General features: G+C 45.0%; 1 protein-coding gene and 1 pseudogene across 1 annotated transcript in view; both read left to right on the forward strand.

Annotated features, from left to right (window-relative positions):
• The window catches only part of WLS (Wnt ligand secretion mediator), a 116577-nt gene extending 98294 nt beyond the window's left edge, over positions 1-18283 (forward strand). The window contains exons 11-12 of the mRNA XM_003767256.2: positions 9018-9171; positions 17460-18283. Of these exons, the coding sequence (XP_003767304.1) occupies positions 9018-9171; positions 17460-17569 (264 nt within the window). The 3' untranslated portion in view covers positions 17570-18283. The remainder of the gene's footprint in view (positions 1-9017; positions 9172-17459) is intronic.
• On the forward strand, positions 10303-13945 carry LOC116423389 (annotated as a pseudogene).
• Positions 18284-19332: the final 1049 nt, after the last annotated feature.

Raw genomic sequence — 19332 nt, forward strand, 5'->3', positions numbered from 1 at the left:
GGCGGGAGAGATCAGAGAGCATGCTTGTGATGCATGGAGAAGATCAGCGACCTTCGGGATGGGCAGGCCCTGCCAGGCTGCCGTGAAGTTACAGGTCAGATCGCACCGAGGCATATTCCCAAAAGCCTGCACGAGTGCTCTCTGGCGAAGGACCCTTTCCGTAGAAAGAGTTCATCATCTGTAAAATGGGACAGTAATTGCCCCTGCCCACATCATAGGAGCAAATGGGTATTGCCCCTTTGTGTATTAATGCCCTTTGCAAAATTTTAAATGCTGTATAAAACTAACTCCCCCCAAAGTGGGTTTTCTTCTTAGAGAAAACAGTCTATACTTGCTCTAGTCAAATAAACATATGACCATTTTTAAGCAACAATAGTAACAATAATAATAATAATCCATTTAACTATAACTTCATAGTTTATAATATTTTGTTTCCAGTAACCCGGATGATGATGATGATGATGATGATGAAGGTTTTCACTAGAAATATGCAGAGTAAAGTGCACATTTATACATCCTTCTAAGAATCTTAGTGTCTAAATGAATTGCTTCAGTATACTCCTCCTCTTTACCTTTCTCAGCCTCCCTGCCTCGACGTCCCCCCAACTCTGACCCCTCTTCCTCACAGCTGCCTATCATATAGACCTGACCACATTACCCTTCTTGTCCAGTGAGTGCCCGTGGCTCCCTCTCCCTGCTGAGTCCATCTGATTGTTAGTGACCCTGTGAATGGTGGCTCGCCAGGCCATTTTGTCCTCCAGCAGCTCCTGAAGCTCATTTTCATCGTTTCCATGCTTCTTTCTATCCTCTGCCATCCCCCTTTTTCTTCTGCTTCAATCTTTGCCCCAATGAGTCCCATCTTCTCATTATACGGTCAAAGTATTTAAGCTTCCACTTCTATATTTGCCTTTTAGTGACTAGTCTGAATTAACGTCGTTATTCATTTAATAAACATCACTAACTAACGTCTAGAATAGAACAGAAGCCTCTCTCTTTGACTACAACCTTCCCCTTTTCCTACCTTCCAATCCCCTTCCGTGCTCTTTCCTCCAGTCCCCTGTAGTACTTGCTCTCCCCAACACAGAATGTTCTGTCCCCTGGTCTCCAAATCTCCTGCCTCAGGGGCTTTTCTTTGGCTGTGCCCCCAGGCTACCTTGTAGTTTCCTTGAAGACTCAGGTCAAAGATCACCTTGTGTAAAAGGGCTTTCCTGGTGTCCCAGGCTGCTAGAATCTTCTCCAAGATTCCCTTTTAGCTACTCTGTATGTCTCCAGTTATTCTTCCTGAGAGAATGTAAGCCCCTTGAAGCCAGGAACTGTTTTTCCTTTAACTCTCAAGTATAGTACTTGGTATATAGTAAGCACTTAGTAAATGTTTATTGATTGATTGATTGGTACATGAAAAGTGGGACTTGAACTCAAGTCCTCCAAATTTTGAGACTAGCCCTCTCTACTATACCCATACTATTTCTGCCTTTGAGGGGTTTGGTAGAAGAATTATTGTCCCCATTTTATAGAAAAGGAGATTAAGCCCAGAGAGCTTCTGTGATTTGCCCAGGGTCATGTCAACCTAGTCAGAGGCAGATCAGATGGTGCTTGAGAATCAAGGAGAATATCAACTCTTGGAAGGCATAAATTATTTTGGTTTTGTCTTTGAACCCCACAGGCTAAAGAAGTGTCCAGCACATATAGGCTCCTTTTAAAGGAACATCACATGTCTCCTTTTGACAATTAACTTAATTTAATGTTTTTTTCTTAATTATATGTAAACACATTTACATAGTGTTTTTCAAGTTTTTTTTTCAAAACATGCATGGATAATTTTTCAACATTAACCCTTGCAAAGCCTTGTGTTCCAATTTCTCCCCCTCTTCCCTTACCCCTTCCCCTAGATGGCAAGTAGTCCATATGTTAAACATGGTTGAAATATATATATATATATATATATATATAAACATATTTTTACATTTTTAATTGCAGTGTAGTAAAATTTTTAAAATTTAGATTCTGTCCTTCCTCCCACCTCTCTGAGAAGGCAAACAATTTGATTTCGATTGCTCTTATACAGTCGTGCAAAACATTTTCATATTAGCCATGCAGCAAAACAAATCAAAAACCAAAAATCCACCAGAACCGAAAATCATAAAGTAAAAAAAAAAAAAAAAAAAAAAAAAAAAAAAAAAAAGGCACATGAGCTTCTTAATGAAATTGAATTGAACCTAGGCTTTCTGCCTCCAGATCATCCTGAGTGCTTCCACTTTTCAGAGTGTGTGTTTCTGTATAAGGGATCGCAGAGGGCATCACAGGACTTTCAGCTAGAAGAGACCATCTCCTCCACCCTTTTGTTCTGCACAGAAAATTGAAGCTCAGAGTGATAGATGCAGTTCCTTTCACAAGGTCACGCAGGTTGTGAATGAAAGAACTGAGATTTGAACCCTAGTCTTCGGCCTCCAAAACTCACAGAAGGAAAACAGTGATTTCCAAAATTTAATTTTCCTGGGGGAATGCATTAGCCCATCAAAGGTCAATCACCTTATCTTTTTGAAAGTTCAAAGTCAGTGAGACTGACAGGTTGTCATTACTTAGTAGCTTTGATTTTAGGTTATAAACTCAGGACTGTTGTTTTGTTGGTTTTTTATTTTTTAAATCTTTATTCATATCCCCAATGCTTAGCTTAGCATATCCCCCCAGTGCATTATCTGACACATAGTAGGCACTTAATACACATTTACTAGTCAGTAAATTACTTCCTTCTAAGCACAGTACCTGAAATTTTAGAAGCTGTGACCTGGGGAGCTAGAGAGAACTTAGTAGGCAGAGCAGTTCCAGCCATGATTATCTGAAAGGCAGTATGAATAGACTCACATGTGTCTAAAATGTGTAGTAGTATAAAAAGCAAAAGAACCTTGCCATTCATCCACCCTTATCTTCTCCCTCAATTTAAAAATAAGAAACCAAACTGCATTTTTCCCTGGAAAAATATAACTTGATTAAAAGTCATATTTTAATATTGTTTATAATATACTTTTTTATTTATATATATTATGTAAAATATAAAAAATATAAAAAAGTTATATTGATTAAAGTCTAAAGTAGTGACCTATTCCTAATGAAGTAATATAGAACTACAGTCCAAAGCAAGATTATAAAAGGATAACCCTTCAGCCCATGTCGATAGCTCCTTCTTTTTGCATTTGTCTGTTGTTGCTCACTGCTTGTTCTCATACTTGTCCTTTACTTTGAGTCCAGAGCTGCTCTGGTTCCAACTTTATATATGTATGGAACTGCATCTGTATTTGTGTAGTATGAATCATTGTCAAAAAGTATCAATTTGAGACTCAGATGATGTCAAGACCATTCAAATAATTCACATTTGAAGCATCAGAAAAGTGAGAATTATTTCCATTTCTTGTTCCTAATATTTAGGAAAAAACTTCAGAGTTCATCAAAGCCAGCCCCTTCAAATTAATATATATATATATATATATATATATACATTACACAATTTTAAACATATTGATTAGTATATATTTTGCCGAGGCAACTGGGGTTAAGTGACTTGCCCAGGGTTACATAGCTAGGAAGTGTCAAGTGTCTGAGGCCAGATTTGAACTCAGGTCCTCCTGACTTCAGGGCTGGTGCTCTATCAGTGCTCCCCAACTGAGGAAATATTAAAAACCAAACAAGCTCATCGTCTGTGATTCCCCACAGGAGCTCTACCTTGCAACAGTGCCTTTCTCTTCTCGGGGTAGGATGCACAATCTGACTAATGAAACGATGACTAAACTTTAGAGTCCAAATCCCAGCTCCCCCATTCCCCACCCCTATGCGAGCCAGGGAAAGCCATTTGGCTCTTTCTTGATGTGGAAAATAAGGAGTTTGGACCCGATGGAGTCTTTGGTCTCTCCTGGTCCAGGTGAGTCTCCGATTGAGTCAGATATTTAGAACCTCTTTTTAGAGACAAGAAAACTGAAGCAAAGAAGTGAAAAGTGAGCTGCTTAAGGGCCAGAAATCCATCTCCTCCCTGGGAGTGCTGCACGTGACTGCCTCTCGGTCCTCAGTGCCATGTGAAGCAACAGGAAAAGATCAGTTTACTCACTGGCCTTCCTTCCTTCATTCGTTGAACAAGTATTATATGCACACAGTGCTAGGCACTAAGGGTACAGAAACAAATGAAAGAGCCCCTGCCCTCAAGAAAATTGTGTATTCAGAAATATACACAGAAAATTAAATCTAAAATATATACAATCATTCCTGGAAGAAGGGCAGGCAGTAGCTGGTGGCTATGATAGGAAAGGGCTCTTGAATTGAGCTTTGGAGGCAAATAAATCCAACTAAAATCCCACCATCTGCAGGAAGCCTTCCCCAATCCCTCTTAATTCTAGGACCCTCCCTCATTAATCATTTCCTAGTTATCCTGTATAAAGCTTGCTTTTTGTAGATTTGTTGGCTCATTTTAAGACTGTAAGCTTCTTGAGGATGGGGACTAGGTCTTGCCTCTGTGCAGTGCCTGGCACATAGTAGGTGCTTAATAAATAAAAGTTTAATGATTGATTTATTTTTCTGAGATGAGGTAAGGAAGGGATGCATTGCAGGCATAGGGAAGGGTTCATCTAAAGGTGCAGAGAGGTGGGGGAGAGGAGTGTCACGTTGGGGGACCAGGTAGCTAGAGCAGGAGGAGTTTATAGTTTACTCTCTGGGTAAGAGGGAGCCAGCAGAGTTTCTTGAGCTGGGGAATTTGTTCGGAGCTTGTAGTGAGAGACGAAGCAGTTCACCCAGGGTTACACAGCCGGCATGTAGCTAAGCTGGGAATCTGCCAGAGCCCTTGTTCCCTGTAACTTTCTCAATCTCGGTTGTCTCAGCCTTGTAAAAAAAGGGGACTGGGCCCCTTCCAGGGCTCAGCTGGAAGATTTTATAACTTCATGGAGCTGAAGGTCAACAGGGGCAGAATGATCACTTCTCAAGCATGTGGCAGTAGGATTTTTCTAGACTAAAGGCTGCCAAGGAATATTCCAGGTCTGCAAGTCTAGGATTCTGAGGCAAGACTTGAGGAGGGTCCTGGGAAAGCAGGTAGCATGTGGCAGCTGACAAAGATGAAGGGAAAGTGGGCTGGCTTCCTGGAGGAGACCCGTTCTCTCTCGTGATTGAAAATTCTGGTTACCATGAAAGGTCTTCTGAACAGGAGAACGTCAGAGGGACTGACTAGGGTAGGAAGGGCCTTGAGCCATGTCCCCTGGACTTTATTTGATGGAGCTATGGCTGACTGCCATTAGAAGAGGAGATTCAGGGAGGACACAGTCCAAGCCTCAAGGTTAAGGGGCATCCGGTGGAGGAAGAATTAGTCTTGTTCCCTTTGACCTCAGAGGACAGAACCCAGAACAGTGGGTAGAAAATGTAAAGGGGTCACCTTGGGCTTGTCTTAGGGAAAATGCTCTCCTGAGGCCCACTGCCCCAAGTGGAGGAAGTACCTTCCTCTTTGGAGACCTGAATTGAGGATGAATGGCCCTGGTCAGGCAGACATTGATAGTGAGGATTTTTCTTTGTGAATTGGACTAAATCAAGCATCTATGAAGCACCTTTTATATGCCAAGTCCTGTTCTAAGTGAATTAGGCAAAGGGAAGCTTAAAAAGGGAGACAATGTGGACATGGAGCATCCTATCCATTCACACGTGTACGCAGAGTAGTTTGGGGAGAATGGGCACAAGCATCTGGGAGAACCAGGGAGGGCTTCATGGAGAAAGGACTGCTTGAGTTAAGTCTTAAAGGAAGAAAAAAGTTTCTTTCCTCCTTTTTTTTTGCTTGGCAGTTGAGTCAGGGAGGGCTTCGTGGAGAAAGAACTGCATGAGTTGAGTCTTGAAGGAAGAAAAAGGTTTCTTTCCCCTTTATCTTGCTTGGCAGTTAAATTGAGTGACTTGCTTAGGGTCACACAGCTAGAGTGTTAAGTGTCTGAGGCCATTTTGAATTCGGGTCTTCCTGCCTCTGGGGCCAGTGCTCTATCCATTGTGCCATTTAGCTGCTCTAGAAGAAAAACTTTTGAAAGATGGAGAGGAGAGAACACGGCAGCAAAGTTTTGGCACCAGGAGGAGTTTTGCCTGCACCAAGCAGGGAGTTGGCCAGATTGGCTGAAGTGCAGAGGACGTGGAACGCAGCCGTGCGTAAGAAGACCAGAAGCAAGGGGTCGGGCTGTCGAGAACTCTGCTTAGCAAAAAGCATTTGTCCAAAACATCCCAAAAATCTTAGTGCAATTTAATGCTTTAACAACTTACATCTGCACCAAGACTTTTGGGATACGCTTTATTTGGTCCTGAAGGTAAAAGGGACAGACGGTGGAGTTTGGCTGACACGGCTGCTTTTTAAGGAGTGAAATGGTCAGATGTCCACTCTCAGGAGAATCATTTAGACGGTTCTGGGGAGGCTGGACTGGAGTGGGGAAAATCAAGGTGGAGGCCAGTGCAGTCTCTCAGCACAAGGAAAATGAAAGTCTGAAGTTGGGCAATGGTGGAGAGAAGGTGATGTTGCCCCCAAGATTTGTCCAGGTGAAGGGAGGGAGAGAAGAGCCAATGAGGATACCGACCTTCCAAAGCCCAGTGACTGGAAGGACCCGGAGGCTCTTGCTAGAAGTACTTTGGAAGAAAATCATGAGTTCTGTTTTGAACAGATTGAGTTTGAGATACCTCTGGAACATTTGGTTCAAAATACCCACGAGACAGTTGGTGACGCAGATGTGGCGCTCATGGAAGGTAGGGGCAGATCTCCAGCTCCGGGAATCCTCGGGATAGAGATTAATTTTGAGTCCTGGAGGGTCACCGAGGGAGAGCGGATGGAGAGAGAGAACTCTGAGTAGCTGGGGCTTAGTTGGTGGTTTGTGGATGCTGAATGAGCAGAGAGACCCAGAAGGAAAAGGTTGCTTAGTTCCCCAGTCCTGTGATTGTGTCTCTGAAGGGTCAGAGAGTGAGAGGGGAGCACTGTGGGTGTGTGGACCATTTTGACTGTCAGCATGAAGGAAGGGTTGGCCAGTTACTCTGTCTCCAGGAGGCTTCTCTCCCGAATTCCCATCATTCCTTTTACCGAGGAGAGTGCTCGCCCTTATCGCTGCATCCCCTAGAATAATATTTTTAATCCAACAAAAAAATTTAAGTGGCTGCCCTGCACAAAACAAGAGACAGCTCAGTGTCACGGACAACGAGTGGCTCTAAAATCGGCAACACCGGGATTCCTGCCCTGCCTCCGGGTCTCGTACCTTGCTCAGTGCTCTCAGTAGCTCTCTAAGACTAACTTCTCTGGGAGTTGCTTTTGTCAAGTGGCCTGTTATGTTTTATTTTTGACATAATTTTCTTTCCATCTTTGGTTTTTGGACCACCCACATAGCCCCAAGGATCTTACTTCTCATCCTGTCCTAGAGAATAATCCCTTATAGTGATGAAATCAAGTCAACCAGCATTTATTAAGCACCTACTATGCGCCAGGCACTGTGTTGAGGTGGGAAAAACAGAGAGGAAAAGAGAATCTCTTCCCCCAAGAAGTTGATCATCAGTGAGGGAGACAGCATATGAGCAAATGCCCAACTGAGAGATGGGAATTTTTTTTTGAAAATTTATTTTAAACTTTATTTTTTTAAATAACCTTAAAAATTTTCAGTGACACTGACCAAATTGAAAAAGTCCAACATTCTCTGCAATATTTCAGCCTTACTTCTGAAAAAGATAAGAGTAGGATCCCTCCATCTTTTTCTCCGGGCCAAACTTAGTCATTGCATTATGATTATGTAGCATTCAGGTTCTGCATCTCCTGGCGACCGGGGCTTCTTCCTTTGATATTGTGGAGATCGTGTGTCTTGTTGTCCCGGATCTGTGCGCTTCCCTCTGCATCAGTTCATGAAAGTCTTCCGGTACTTCTCTGTGTTCATTGGCTTTTCCCTTGATTAAGATGACCCAGACAGAATTGTTAGCCATCTTTGTTCGCCCTCCTCCTTCATCTGGAGGGCAGTTTGTTACAAGAGATGAACTCCTAGGCTCAGACTGATGTGCAAAAGACTGTTCTTTTCCAAAGAGCTGGAGAGGAAGGCATTTATTATATTTCTGCAGTGTACCAGGCAAGATGGGGGAGATCCAATCCTTTATTCTGTAAGGGCAGAAGGATATTAGGCCCTCAAATGTATGAACAACAATTTAAAATATGATAACCCTGCTGGAGACCAGTGTGGAAGAGGAGTTTATCCCCCAGTGGGGTCACAGATCATGTCATCATGTGGGAAGTGCAAACAGGACTGGGGTCTCTATTCCCATCTGATAGGGAGGGGAACTTCCTGGAGGAAGCCGGCCTCTGTGCTGGCCCTTGAAGGGCGGGGAGGATCTCCCAGAGGTGGAAGCCATGAGCCGAGGCAGAGACAGGAAAGCGGTGATGACTCCCGGCCTGGTTGGGGAGAAGATGGGGAGGCAGAAAATGGCGGAGGATTTGGAGAAGGAAAGGCTGGTTTCCAGTTCTGCCTCGAACACTGGGACAGCCCTGGTCAGTCCCTCTCTGGGCTTTGGTTTTCTCACCTATACAAAGAAGGGCTTGCACTCCAGGTCTCCCCACCCCCCGCCATGTTCATCTTTCTCCTAGAGTTCTGGGGGTAGAAGTAGGATAGGTCTGTGGAGCATTGAATGCCAAAATAAGGAGTCGGGGCTGGTTTTGGAGAGCAGCTAAGGGCTCTTCAGTTGAGACACCTGGGATTTATGTCCCATTTGATGCTAGAAGGTTCTCTTCAAGGGAAGGGCTCATTTCCTTGTGACTGGGTGCTCAGCACTTAGCACAAGACCCATATGCCCCTGAGAACTGCTTCCTGAATTGTACACTATCTCTGTAACATGGTAGGACAGACTGGGAGTCCAGACCCATTTCATGAATGAGGAAACTGGGGCTCAAATGGCTTGCCCCAGAGATAGGGAGGCCGGGGATGGTAGTGGAGTGGTCCCAGGACACAGCAGCCTTTCTTTTGGTCCACTCTGACCACATCCGCTTTTCTCTTCCATGACAGGTGACTGAGGGCCACTGGAAGTGGGGCGGCGTCACGGTCCAGGTGAACAGCGCCTTTTTCACAGGCATCTACGGCATGTGGAACCTCTACGTGTTCGCGCTGATGTTCCTGTACGCGCCATCTCATAAAAACTATGGGGAAGACCCTTCCAATGGTGAGCAGAGCTCTCCTCTGTCCTGGGAAACCCCCAGTGGCCAGAGTGGGGAGATGGGTGGAAAGGGGGGTTTCATGGGGGAGGGGAGGAGGGGAGAAAAGGGGAGAAGGGGTTCTCCCGGTGGCTTCCTGCAGAGGCCCCCTGCCTAGTGGGGCCTCTTTGGGCCCATCCAGAGGATGCAGAGCAGGGTGGGGGTGATAGTGGGAGCCTGGGCGAGTCCCATAACCCCCAGGGCCCGATCCGTAAAGTTAGGGTTTGGAACTTGAGGAATCCCTTTCTTTGTTAAACCTATGATGCAGTAATTTTCCCCCTGAGGCAATTGGGGTTCAGTGACTAGTCCAGGGTCACACAGCTAGGATGTGTTAAGTGTCTAAAGCCAAATTTGAACTCAGGTCCTCCTGACTTCAGGGCTGGTGCTCTACCCACTGCACCACCCAGCTGCCCCTGATCCAGTAATTCTTACAAGAGATGAACTCCTAGTTCAGGCCAATGTTCTTTACCAAAGAGTTGCAGAGGAAGGCATTTATTATATCCCTGCAGTGTACCAGGCAAAAAGGGGGAGATCCAATCCCTGTCCTACTTTTGCTCAAAGGCCCCGCCGTCCCGGGCTGCAGCTGGAAAATTGCGACTTAGCATCCTCAGTCCCCACAAGGTCCCGTTGCTTCGGCCTCCATTTTTCTCTTTCTCCTCCTCCCCACCTGGAGGCGCAAGGCCCACTCTCAGGGCAGGCACCTCCCCCTGGGCACTTACCCGGCTCCCCTGGCAGGTCCCAGGCTTTAGGTGGCCCCCCAGCTGGGGACTCCCCGAGGAGGCCGCCGTTGCTTTTCATTTCTCTCTGCCCAATGCTCTGCGTGACCAGCAACATACCTGGAGCCTGAGGGGATGCACTCAAGTCAATGGTCCAGAGTCCTATAGATGCAGAAAAGATGCTGGGCTGGAGGAGGACGGAGTCGGGGTCAGCCCCGACAGCTCTGGTCCAGGCCCCTCCTCCCGCCTCCTCCTCCCATGGGTCAGACTCGGGTTGCCCGATCCTAGCTGGGCCCCTTCGTGGGGAGCAGCACTGACCTTCTGGACCTCATTTGCCTCTCCTATAAAATGAAAGATAGGAGATGGAAAGACGGGAGATGAGATATGGGAGATGGCCTCTGCATCCCTCTGACCTGGCATTCTAGGATTCTCTCTAATCCCCTTCGGAGGGACAGGGCCTTGGGACCTCGATCCCAGGCAGTGTGGGACAACGGTTAGAGTGCTGCCTTTGGAGACACATTCAAATTTCGCCTGTGTTCTCCTTGCCTGAATGACCTGAAGTGAATCACTTCAGCTTTTTTTGCCCCTCTCTAAAATGAAACAATTGGACTGGGTGACCTCCAAGGCCCCCCCATCTCCAGAACCAGAATCCTCTGGTACAGACTAACCACGACCTTCATCCCCACACTGAACTTCCGGGGCCTCAGTTGGCTCATCTGTGAAACGATGGAACTGACCTGGATACCCTGGGAAGCCCTTTCCAAGTCTAGGTCTGGAAGCCTGTGAAGAGGAGACCTTTTCTTTGAGGTCCAGTGGCTGATTCCTCATGACCAAGGGGTTCTCCTGGCAGAGCTACCGGAGGAGTGGCCATTTCCTTCTCCAGCACATTTTACAGATGAGGAAACTGAGGCAGACAGGATAAGGTGATCTCATAGCTAGAAGCCTCTGATTTAAACTCAGGAATTTGCATCCTCCTGCCTCCAGGCCGGGCTCTCTATCCGCTGCCCCCAACACCTTTTCCTTTCCTCCCTCCCAGAGAGTCCCCTTTACTTTTACATAATATAAAAGTACCAAATGATTTGGGAAGTGCTGGGAAGCAGTGGGGCAATGGGGTGGGCACAGTCAGAAAGGCTTGATCCAGCCTCAGGCCTTTACTCAGAGGTGTGGTCCAGGGCTTAACCTCGGCCTCAGTTTCCTTATCTGTAAAATGGGAACAACAATGGCGCCTACCTCCCAGGGCTATTATGAGGATCAATACCCATAGGAGATGCTGTATGAATGCTTGTCCCTTCCCCTAATGAGCAGAGGCTGGAAGACCTGAGTGTGTAACAAGCCTTAGCTGTGTGACCCTGAGCAAGTCACTTTGCCCTGTCTGCCTCAGTGTCCTCATCTGTCAGATGAAGAGGCTTCCTGGCCAGTGAGGTCCCTTCCAGCCTGAGAGCTATGATCCTCCATCCACCTACAGAGTATCAGTGACCCATCGGATGCTGAAACCCTTCCAAGTTTCCGGAAGCTTTCTTTTTTATTATTATTTTTTCTCCTCGGACTCCGGCAACCCAGACACTAAATTAGTTCTGTCAGCAGCCCGAAGGTCGCTTTCTGGACGGAGCTGTTGACTTTCTAGGCCAGTGAGAGCAGCTTTATCCGGCCCTCTCCCAGCTAATAAGGAGAAGCTGGGATCCCGACAGCCCGGATGGATGTTCCCCAGGGCCTGGGTCCCTGGACCCAGCCTCCCCCCCTTTTGGGGTCTTATCGCTGCCATTCCTCTGTGCATTCTTCCTCTCCCACCCCCTCAGGCCCGGGATTAGCAACGTTTATGCAAAGCCGTGGAAAGAGCCTTGGCTCAGTGGCTCATGCAGGGAGATTAATAACCAACTGGCACTGAGCACCCTCGCTCTGGAAACCTTCTGGCCGACCACCAGGAGTCAGTCCTGCTCCCCTTCCTGCTCCTCTTCCCCTTCTCCTCCTCTGCTCCTTCCCCTCTTTTTCCTTCCTCCATCTCATCCCTGTCTTTTCTTCCTTCAACCCCCCGCTTCTTACTCTCCCTCTTCCTCTTCTTCCTCCCTCCTTCTTTTCTTCTCCTCTTCTCATTCCTCCTCCCCTCCTCCTTCATCCTCTTCTCCCTCCTCCTCCTTCCTTTCCCTTGTCTTCTCCTTCCCTTCTTTCTTTACTCCTTCTCAATCCTCTTCTGCTTCTGCTCCTCCTCTTCTTCTTCTTCTCTACTCACCTTTCCTCCTCTCCTTCTTTCCTTCTCTTTTCCCTCCTCCTTCTTCCTCTTGTTTTCTCCTTCCCTCCTCTTTTCCCCCTTCCTCCTCCTCCTCTTCCTCCTTTTCCCCCTGCTTCTCTCTCCTCCTCCTTCTCTTACTCCTTTTTTTCTCCTTCTCTGCTCATCACTCCTCCTCTTTCTCCTTCCTCCTCTTCTCCCTCTTCCTTCTCTTCTCCTCCCCCTCCTCTTTTCCCTTCCTTTTCCTGTTGGAATCCTAGTGTCAACTCAACTTGAAAGAAGGTGAAAACTCAAGGGCATGTCAGAATCCTAGTGTTAACTCAATGGAATTGATACAATGCTTATTGGTTCACACCTTAGAGCCAATCCTTACAAGGTGATAAGTCGCTAATACTGATAGACAATAATGCTTGTGTTCACACCTTTAGAGAGTTCTTATTAGCAAGAAATATTTAAGTACTCATTGGAGTTCACACGTTTGGGAGATTTCAGGGTTTAATATGAGATATTTGAATTCATACCTCCCTTGAAACTCTTAGGGCCAGACAGCACGCTGGGAGATATCCCACAATCCCACTCTCGGAGAAGCAGCATAAATACAGCTCCAGTGACCCACTCCGAGAGTTTTTTACTTGGGAACATTCCCAGGGGTCAGAGATTCAGCACTCCGGGAGATTGAGAGCCAGAAGCCCTCTTTTGGAAGCAAGAGAGATTCATTGCATCTTCCACTTTGGTGTTGGTTGGAGGCTGAAGAAAGCAGAGGCAGAAGTCAAGGACAGAGCTGCAAGAGCTCTTAGAACCGTTAAGCAGAGAGATAGGCCTCTGAGCTAACCGGGCTATATTGAAGGACACAATAAAAGATCTGAACTTTTATCAGCTGGTTGCAATTTAGGGTGATTATTGATTGTAACTGAAACTAAAGCTGCCTCCAGAAAACCTCCCTGAGAAACCTCTCTCTCAGAGAGAACTATTATTATATTTAAAGAAGAAAAAAACACCACATTTTGGCGCCCAACATGAGGCAAGAATTATAAGAAGAACCAGAGCTGTTTGTGAGAAGGATCCTTCCAGAGTTAAGGAAGAAGAGCCGGTCTGGTCCGAGTGGTAAGAAGTTCAGAAGCAAGCCTCAGTTGGCAAGGTACCTGGGAAATACTGTTGACCTTAGCAGTTTTGACTTCAGAACTGGAAAGATGATGCCTAGTAAATTACAGAAAAATAAAAAGAGACTACAGAATGATCCTCACAATCAAAATAAGGGTAAACCAGATTTGAATACGACATTGCCAATTACACAGACAGCATCTATTTTCAAACAACCTGTAACTAAAGTCACGAACCATCCTAGTAATAAAGTAAAATCAGATCCTCAACGAATGAATGAACAACCACATCAGCTTTTCTGGGAGAAGAGGCTACAAGGACTTAGTGCATCAGATGTAACAGAACAAATTATAAAATCTATGGAACTTCCAAAAGGTCTTCAAGGGGTTGGCCCAGGTAATAATGACGAGACACTTTTATCGGCTGTTGCCAGCGTTTTGCACACCAGCTCTGCACCAATAACAGGGCAAATCTCTGCTGCTGTGGGGAAAAAAACCTGTTGTTTGGCTTAATACATCTCAACCATTTGCAAAACCTTTATTGGTACAGATGAAGATATTAGAAAACAGGAAGAACGAGTACAACAGGTGCATAAGAAATTGGAAGAGGTACTTATGGCAGACATCTTATCACAAGCTGCTGATACAGAAGAGATGGATATTGAAATGGACAGTGGAGATGAAGCATAAGAATATGATCAGGAATCATTGGATTTCTAACACAAGATGAGACTGTTTCAAGTTCTTCAAAACAAAGGAGAAGATTTAAGAAACATCTGACACTGAAAGAGCATGGCTGACAATGAGACTGTTAAAAGAACTTTTAAAATCTTCATGAATCATTGGATTTCCTAACACAAAATGAGACTCTTTCGGTTCTTGAAAACCAATAAGAATCATTGGATTTCCTTGAGATGAAAAATTGTTGATGAGACTATTGCAGTACTTCAGGGCTTACAGGAATTATTGGATTCCTGGCACATGATCTAATGGAAAATGGATTCCTTTGGGACTATTTTTAGGACTTATGGACATGTATAATTCTGTATGTCGATTCATGTTATGAAAAATTATTTACTTCAAAGCTTACAGGAATTAAGAATTATTATTTTAAAGAACAAGAACACCCACATTCTCCCTCCCTTCTCATCTTCTTCCATGTTTCCCTTTTGTCCTTGCTTTCTTTATTCTGCTTCCTTTCTCCCTTTCTTCTCTTCTCCCTTCCTTCTCCCTCCCTTCTCATCTTCCTCCATGTTTCCCTTTTGTCCTTGCTTTCTTTACCCTGCTTCTCTTCTCCTCTCCCTTCCTCTTCTCCCTTCCTTCTCCCTCCCTCCTCTTCACCTTCCTCCATGTTTCCCTTTTGTCCCTGCTTTCTTTACTCTGCTTTTCTTTCAAAGTTAGTCCTGGCTTTGGCTTTTCTCCTTCTTCTGAGCCAAGACATAAAATCTCTTTCTCCCTAATATCTCTGGACAATTCCACTGTATCTTAACATCTGCCAGGTAACATTTGACGTACGTTAGCTAATGAGATCCTCCCAACTCCAGGGACTGGATGCCATTTTTGCCCTCCCTTTACAGATGAGGAAACTGATGGTTTTAGGAGTTGTCCCTTGTCCAGGGTCATACAGCCAGGAAGTAGCTGTGGCAGATTTAGAACTCAGTTCTTCCTGCCTCTGTGTCCAGCACTCTCCCTGACACTGGGCTCTCTTGATGGGAATACTTCCTCCACATGTTTGCCCCCTTAAGAGAAGGCTTAGCCAAGGACTGGCAGATCCTCAAGGGGTCCATGGATCGATTTCAGCAGGTCCATGATCTTGGGTGAAGGCTGACATTTCTATTTTCACTAACCTCTACTAGAAATATTCATTTCCTCCAATTATTCTGAGAAGGTTCCGAGAAGGGCTTCCTCCAGAGGTTTGCCCAGCTGCCCCAAAGGGCCACTGATAGAACCCCTGACCCAGTAGGATCCAGCCTGCGGTGACTGAAGGAGAGGGCAGTCTGTCCTAGGGAGGCCTCCCAAAAAACGATTTGTCTTGCTCATGGGTGACCTTGGTGCAGGTGACTCTGCACTTGGAGGCAGGCCTCCAGGAGGCCCGGGCTTGCCACCTGCCTTGGGCATTTAACAGCTGTGGGACTGCTTCCCTTACATCATCTGCAGGATGAGGGGTGGACCCACATGATGTAAGATTCCAGCGCTATACCAATGACTCCAGGAGATCCAGAAGAAGGAGGCTCACTGGACCTTTGTCCTGGATCTGGCCCATTTCAGAAGGGCCCAATTCAAGTACACACAGTTCAGGATAAGAATAAAGGACCAAGGGCAAGCTATTGTTTTCCTCCACTCCTTTCTGCCCACCCCATTTCCCCATTCTGAATCTACTATCAATTTCCCAAAATTGGGCTAAAGATATTTTCGGTGACCCTAAAAAACTGGGCCCAGTACCTTCAACCCAAGAAACATCTGTTGAGCATTTTGGTGCAGCAGCAGGTCTGACAGCTTGTAGGAGCTTTTTTGTGATATCATCGTATTAGAAACATAAAAGATCCCCATCAATTGGGGAAAGGCTGAACAAAGTGTGATACAAACATATGCTGGATATGAGCATGGCAAATACCAGGGAGATGGAACTATCTATATGAACGGATGCAGAGAGAAGTCATCCGAGCCAAAGAGCAGTGTCAAAACCAATGCAAACAGAAAGAACAGCCACAAAAAGATTTAAAAATGAATGCTGCAAAAATTATAATGAATATTCTGAAAGAAGAGACCTTCCCCCCTCCTCACTCCTTTGCAGAACTGGGAGTCCTAGAGTTTTCTTCATTGCCCAGACAGGATATCCCTAAAGTCTTTGGGAATCCTCTGTGTTTTCATACTTTTTCAATGCATTGATCAGTTATTCAGATAGTTTCTTTTTCTTTTGAAAAAATAAAAATATTAAATTTAGAAAATTAAAAAAAATACTATTTGTTAAATGGGATTGTTCTCTGGGGAGATCAGAAGCAACGCTGGGAGAAATTATAGTGATGCTATTAAATCAATACATTGGAATATAAAATTACCTTCTTCAGGGTCTATTTTGCATGGCTCCAATAGCAGACAGAGTAATAGGAATGAAAAAGACTTTGTGTTGTTCACTCATGCTTTTATGATTACTTTTTTCTTGGTCTCAATATTTTAAAAGTTTTTTTTCCCATGTAGTTTTCAGATTATTAGTATTTAGCATCTACTAAAAAACAGTTTTTAAATTTGTAAGGATCGGTGCTGTTTCTGTGCAGTTGTTTATCATGGTTTTTATCTATGAGGACTCTCCAGTTCTAGAAAAAAAATCTTTTATTCAATTTTCAAGGCTATTTTAGGGTCTCTTAGTAATGCAGGACTGTATCTGTTTATGAAGAATAAGGAGCTTGTAGGGTATCATTTCACCTGCTACTTATTTTTGTAAATAATCAGTAGCTGTTAACTTCTGCATCTTGAACTGTTTCCTTGCAGTGTCTCAAAAGAAACATAAGATACAAAACTTTAGAGGTATCTTTACTTCAAATGTTCACATGGACTATTAATAGCTGATCTAGGGTAGAGCCTTCCAGGCTTGAATTGAGCTCATCAGCTCCAACATAGTGATGGCATTTTTTGGTCCTTTTTGAAAATAAAGGACAACTAACCGACTAATGGTTTCCCCCTAAAAATCTGTTACTGGTTGATGTGTCCAGGCTCCTCAAGGTTGACCTCTGTGCAATTTCTGGTAGCAATGCCCTTGTCTTGTATTAGCATTTTAACACCCAATTGGCCATAACTCATTCATTTGTTTGACGTTTCTTTGTTGACACTTGGTTGGTTGAGTTCATATGGATGTAACCCGGGGGGTCCTCGGTTTGAACATTAGCTACTTCATAGGCTCCATCTGGCAGTAATCCAATATTGGTTGTGTTGGGTAAATCCGGTGATGTGTGTCTACGCTCAGGCTTAAATATTGCTTTCTGAAACGGTGTCTTTTTTGTTCCATAAATCTTTGTGTGACCTTTTAGTCTGTTGACCATGTGCTTGGAGAACGTCGATTTGTCCCCCTTTTCTTTTTAATGAGTAAGGGTGTTATTCTTTTGATGGTGCCTCAGAACGAAGGATAATTTTAAAAGTCTGTATTTTATGAGATTTCCTTTTGCGATTCCTTATAATCATTATGTCCTGCCCTGCGTCTAACTCCTATCCCTGTGTTTCAGGTGATCTGGGCCTTCACAGTGCGGAAGAACTGCAGCTCACGACCACCATCACACACGTGGACGGACCGACCGAGATCTACAAGCTGACTCGCAAAGAGGCTCAGGAGTAGAGGCCTGGACTCCCGGCTCTCGGGACGGACAGGAAACCATCCCCATGTGGGCAGGGAGCGCTTCGGAGAGGGATGAATTTACAAAAGCAGCCTTGCGCTTCTCCTGGCGCCGGGGTCTCTGGGCATGGCGGCACGGACACTTGTAAACTTTCCTTCGTATGGTAGCTGGGGGGGTGGGGGGGACGAGAAGGCGCGTCATGTATAATGATCAAAGCTCTAGTGTGACCCGTTCTGTGACTGTCGATGACTCGTAACATCTGTAGTGGGTGGTTAGAAAACCTCACGTGTTGGGGCCATTCTTGCTAGGGAATGGTCTGGGCTAGATGGGAACCACGCCAAGTGGATATTTGAACCTTGTTTCTGTTCTAGGTAATAGGATGATGTTAAATATCCTTTGAACTCCATGCTAGGCTGATTTCATAGGCCTTTTACTCCTAGACCAAGACCATGTCTGTTTTTCTATTTATAGCCTCAGTAGCCTATTCAGTTAATATTTATGTTGTCAATAAATCCATGTCCCTCATTGGGTATAGCCTAGTGTAATGTAACACATCGTGGAGGCAATCCACAGACACAAGCAGTGTTGCAGCTTTAAAACCAAATCATGTGTATCCAGTACTAACCAGTCTTGTATGGTGTAGATATTTTTTTATTTTTGCTAAACTACTCAAGTAGAGTTTATGGTATTAAATGGCCTTTGGGTCTGAAAAGTCATTGAGCTGTGTTGTTTTTTATTCTTGCTTAGGTTATGGGAATTCCACCCTTCCTCCCTCCCCGTACATAGTTATCATAAATTTAAGCGATAGAAGATATTGTAGAAGCCGTGGAGTTCCTACTGTTTCATTTTTACAGATGAGGAAACTGAGTTAGATTAAATGACTTTCCTAGGATCTAGAAAGTCAATGAAACAGGGCTTGAAACTCTATTGAGGCACCTAGGTAGTATAGTGGTTAGAGCGAAAGGGGAAAGGGGGTAGAATACCAGTAAGACCTGAGTTTGAATTTTGCCTCAAATGCTTATCAGTTGTGTGACCCTGGGAAGGTCAGTTAGCCCTGTTTGCCTCAGTTTCCTTATCTGTCAAATGAGCCGGAAGAAGAAATGGCAAATCACTTCAGTATCTCTGCCAAGAAAACCCCACATGGGATCACAAAGAGTCAGACACACCTAAACGACAGCAACAGTTCTGCTGGTTCTGCTTCTAAGCATGGGCCCCAAGAAGGCTCCCCTCCCTTTATCTGAATGCCTCCTATTTGTTTCTTAAGTGCAGACATGGCATTCCTGTGCCACAATTTATTTAGCCATTCTCCAGGCAATGGGCACCCACTCTGCTCTCAGTTTTTTGCTTCCACAAAAAGAGCTGCTACAAACAAACTTGGAGAGGCAGCCCTTCAAGAAGGGCTTAGAGGGCTGGCTGAAGCGTCAGGAGATTCTGACACAATTTGGGCTGACTCTGATTAAGGATCTAGACGCCTTCTCACAATCGGAGTACACAGGATTACAAAGAAAATCAAAGGTAGTTTTTTTTTTTCCCATCCAAGTTCACAGCCCCCGTCTCAACACCCTTTCCACACACACAAACCCTCTAATCTATCCCTAAATCCCTGTGAATCCAGTATAAGAATCCCGGCTCTAAAACCAAATTATAAAGGGTTCCCTCCCTGCCCCAGTGGAGGGAGTTTCCTCACCTGGATATTTTATAATAGTGAAATCACGGGTCTGGGTCTCCCCACCCATCTGTTCTCCTCACAAAAAAGCCGTATTCT

This window comes from Sarcophilus harrisii, chromosome 4, assembly GCF_902635505.1.
Source record: "Sarcophilus harrisii chromosome 4, mSarHar1.11, whole genome shotgun sequence".
Classification (NCBI taxonomy): Eukaryota; Metazoa; Chordata; class Mammalia; order Dasyuromorphia; family Dasyuridae; genus Sarcophilus; species Sarcophilus harrisii.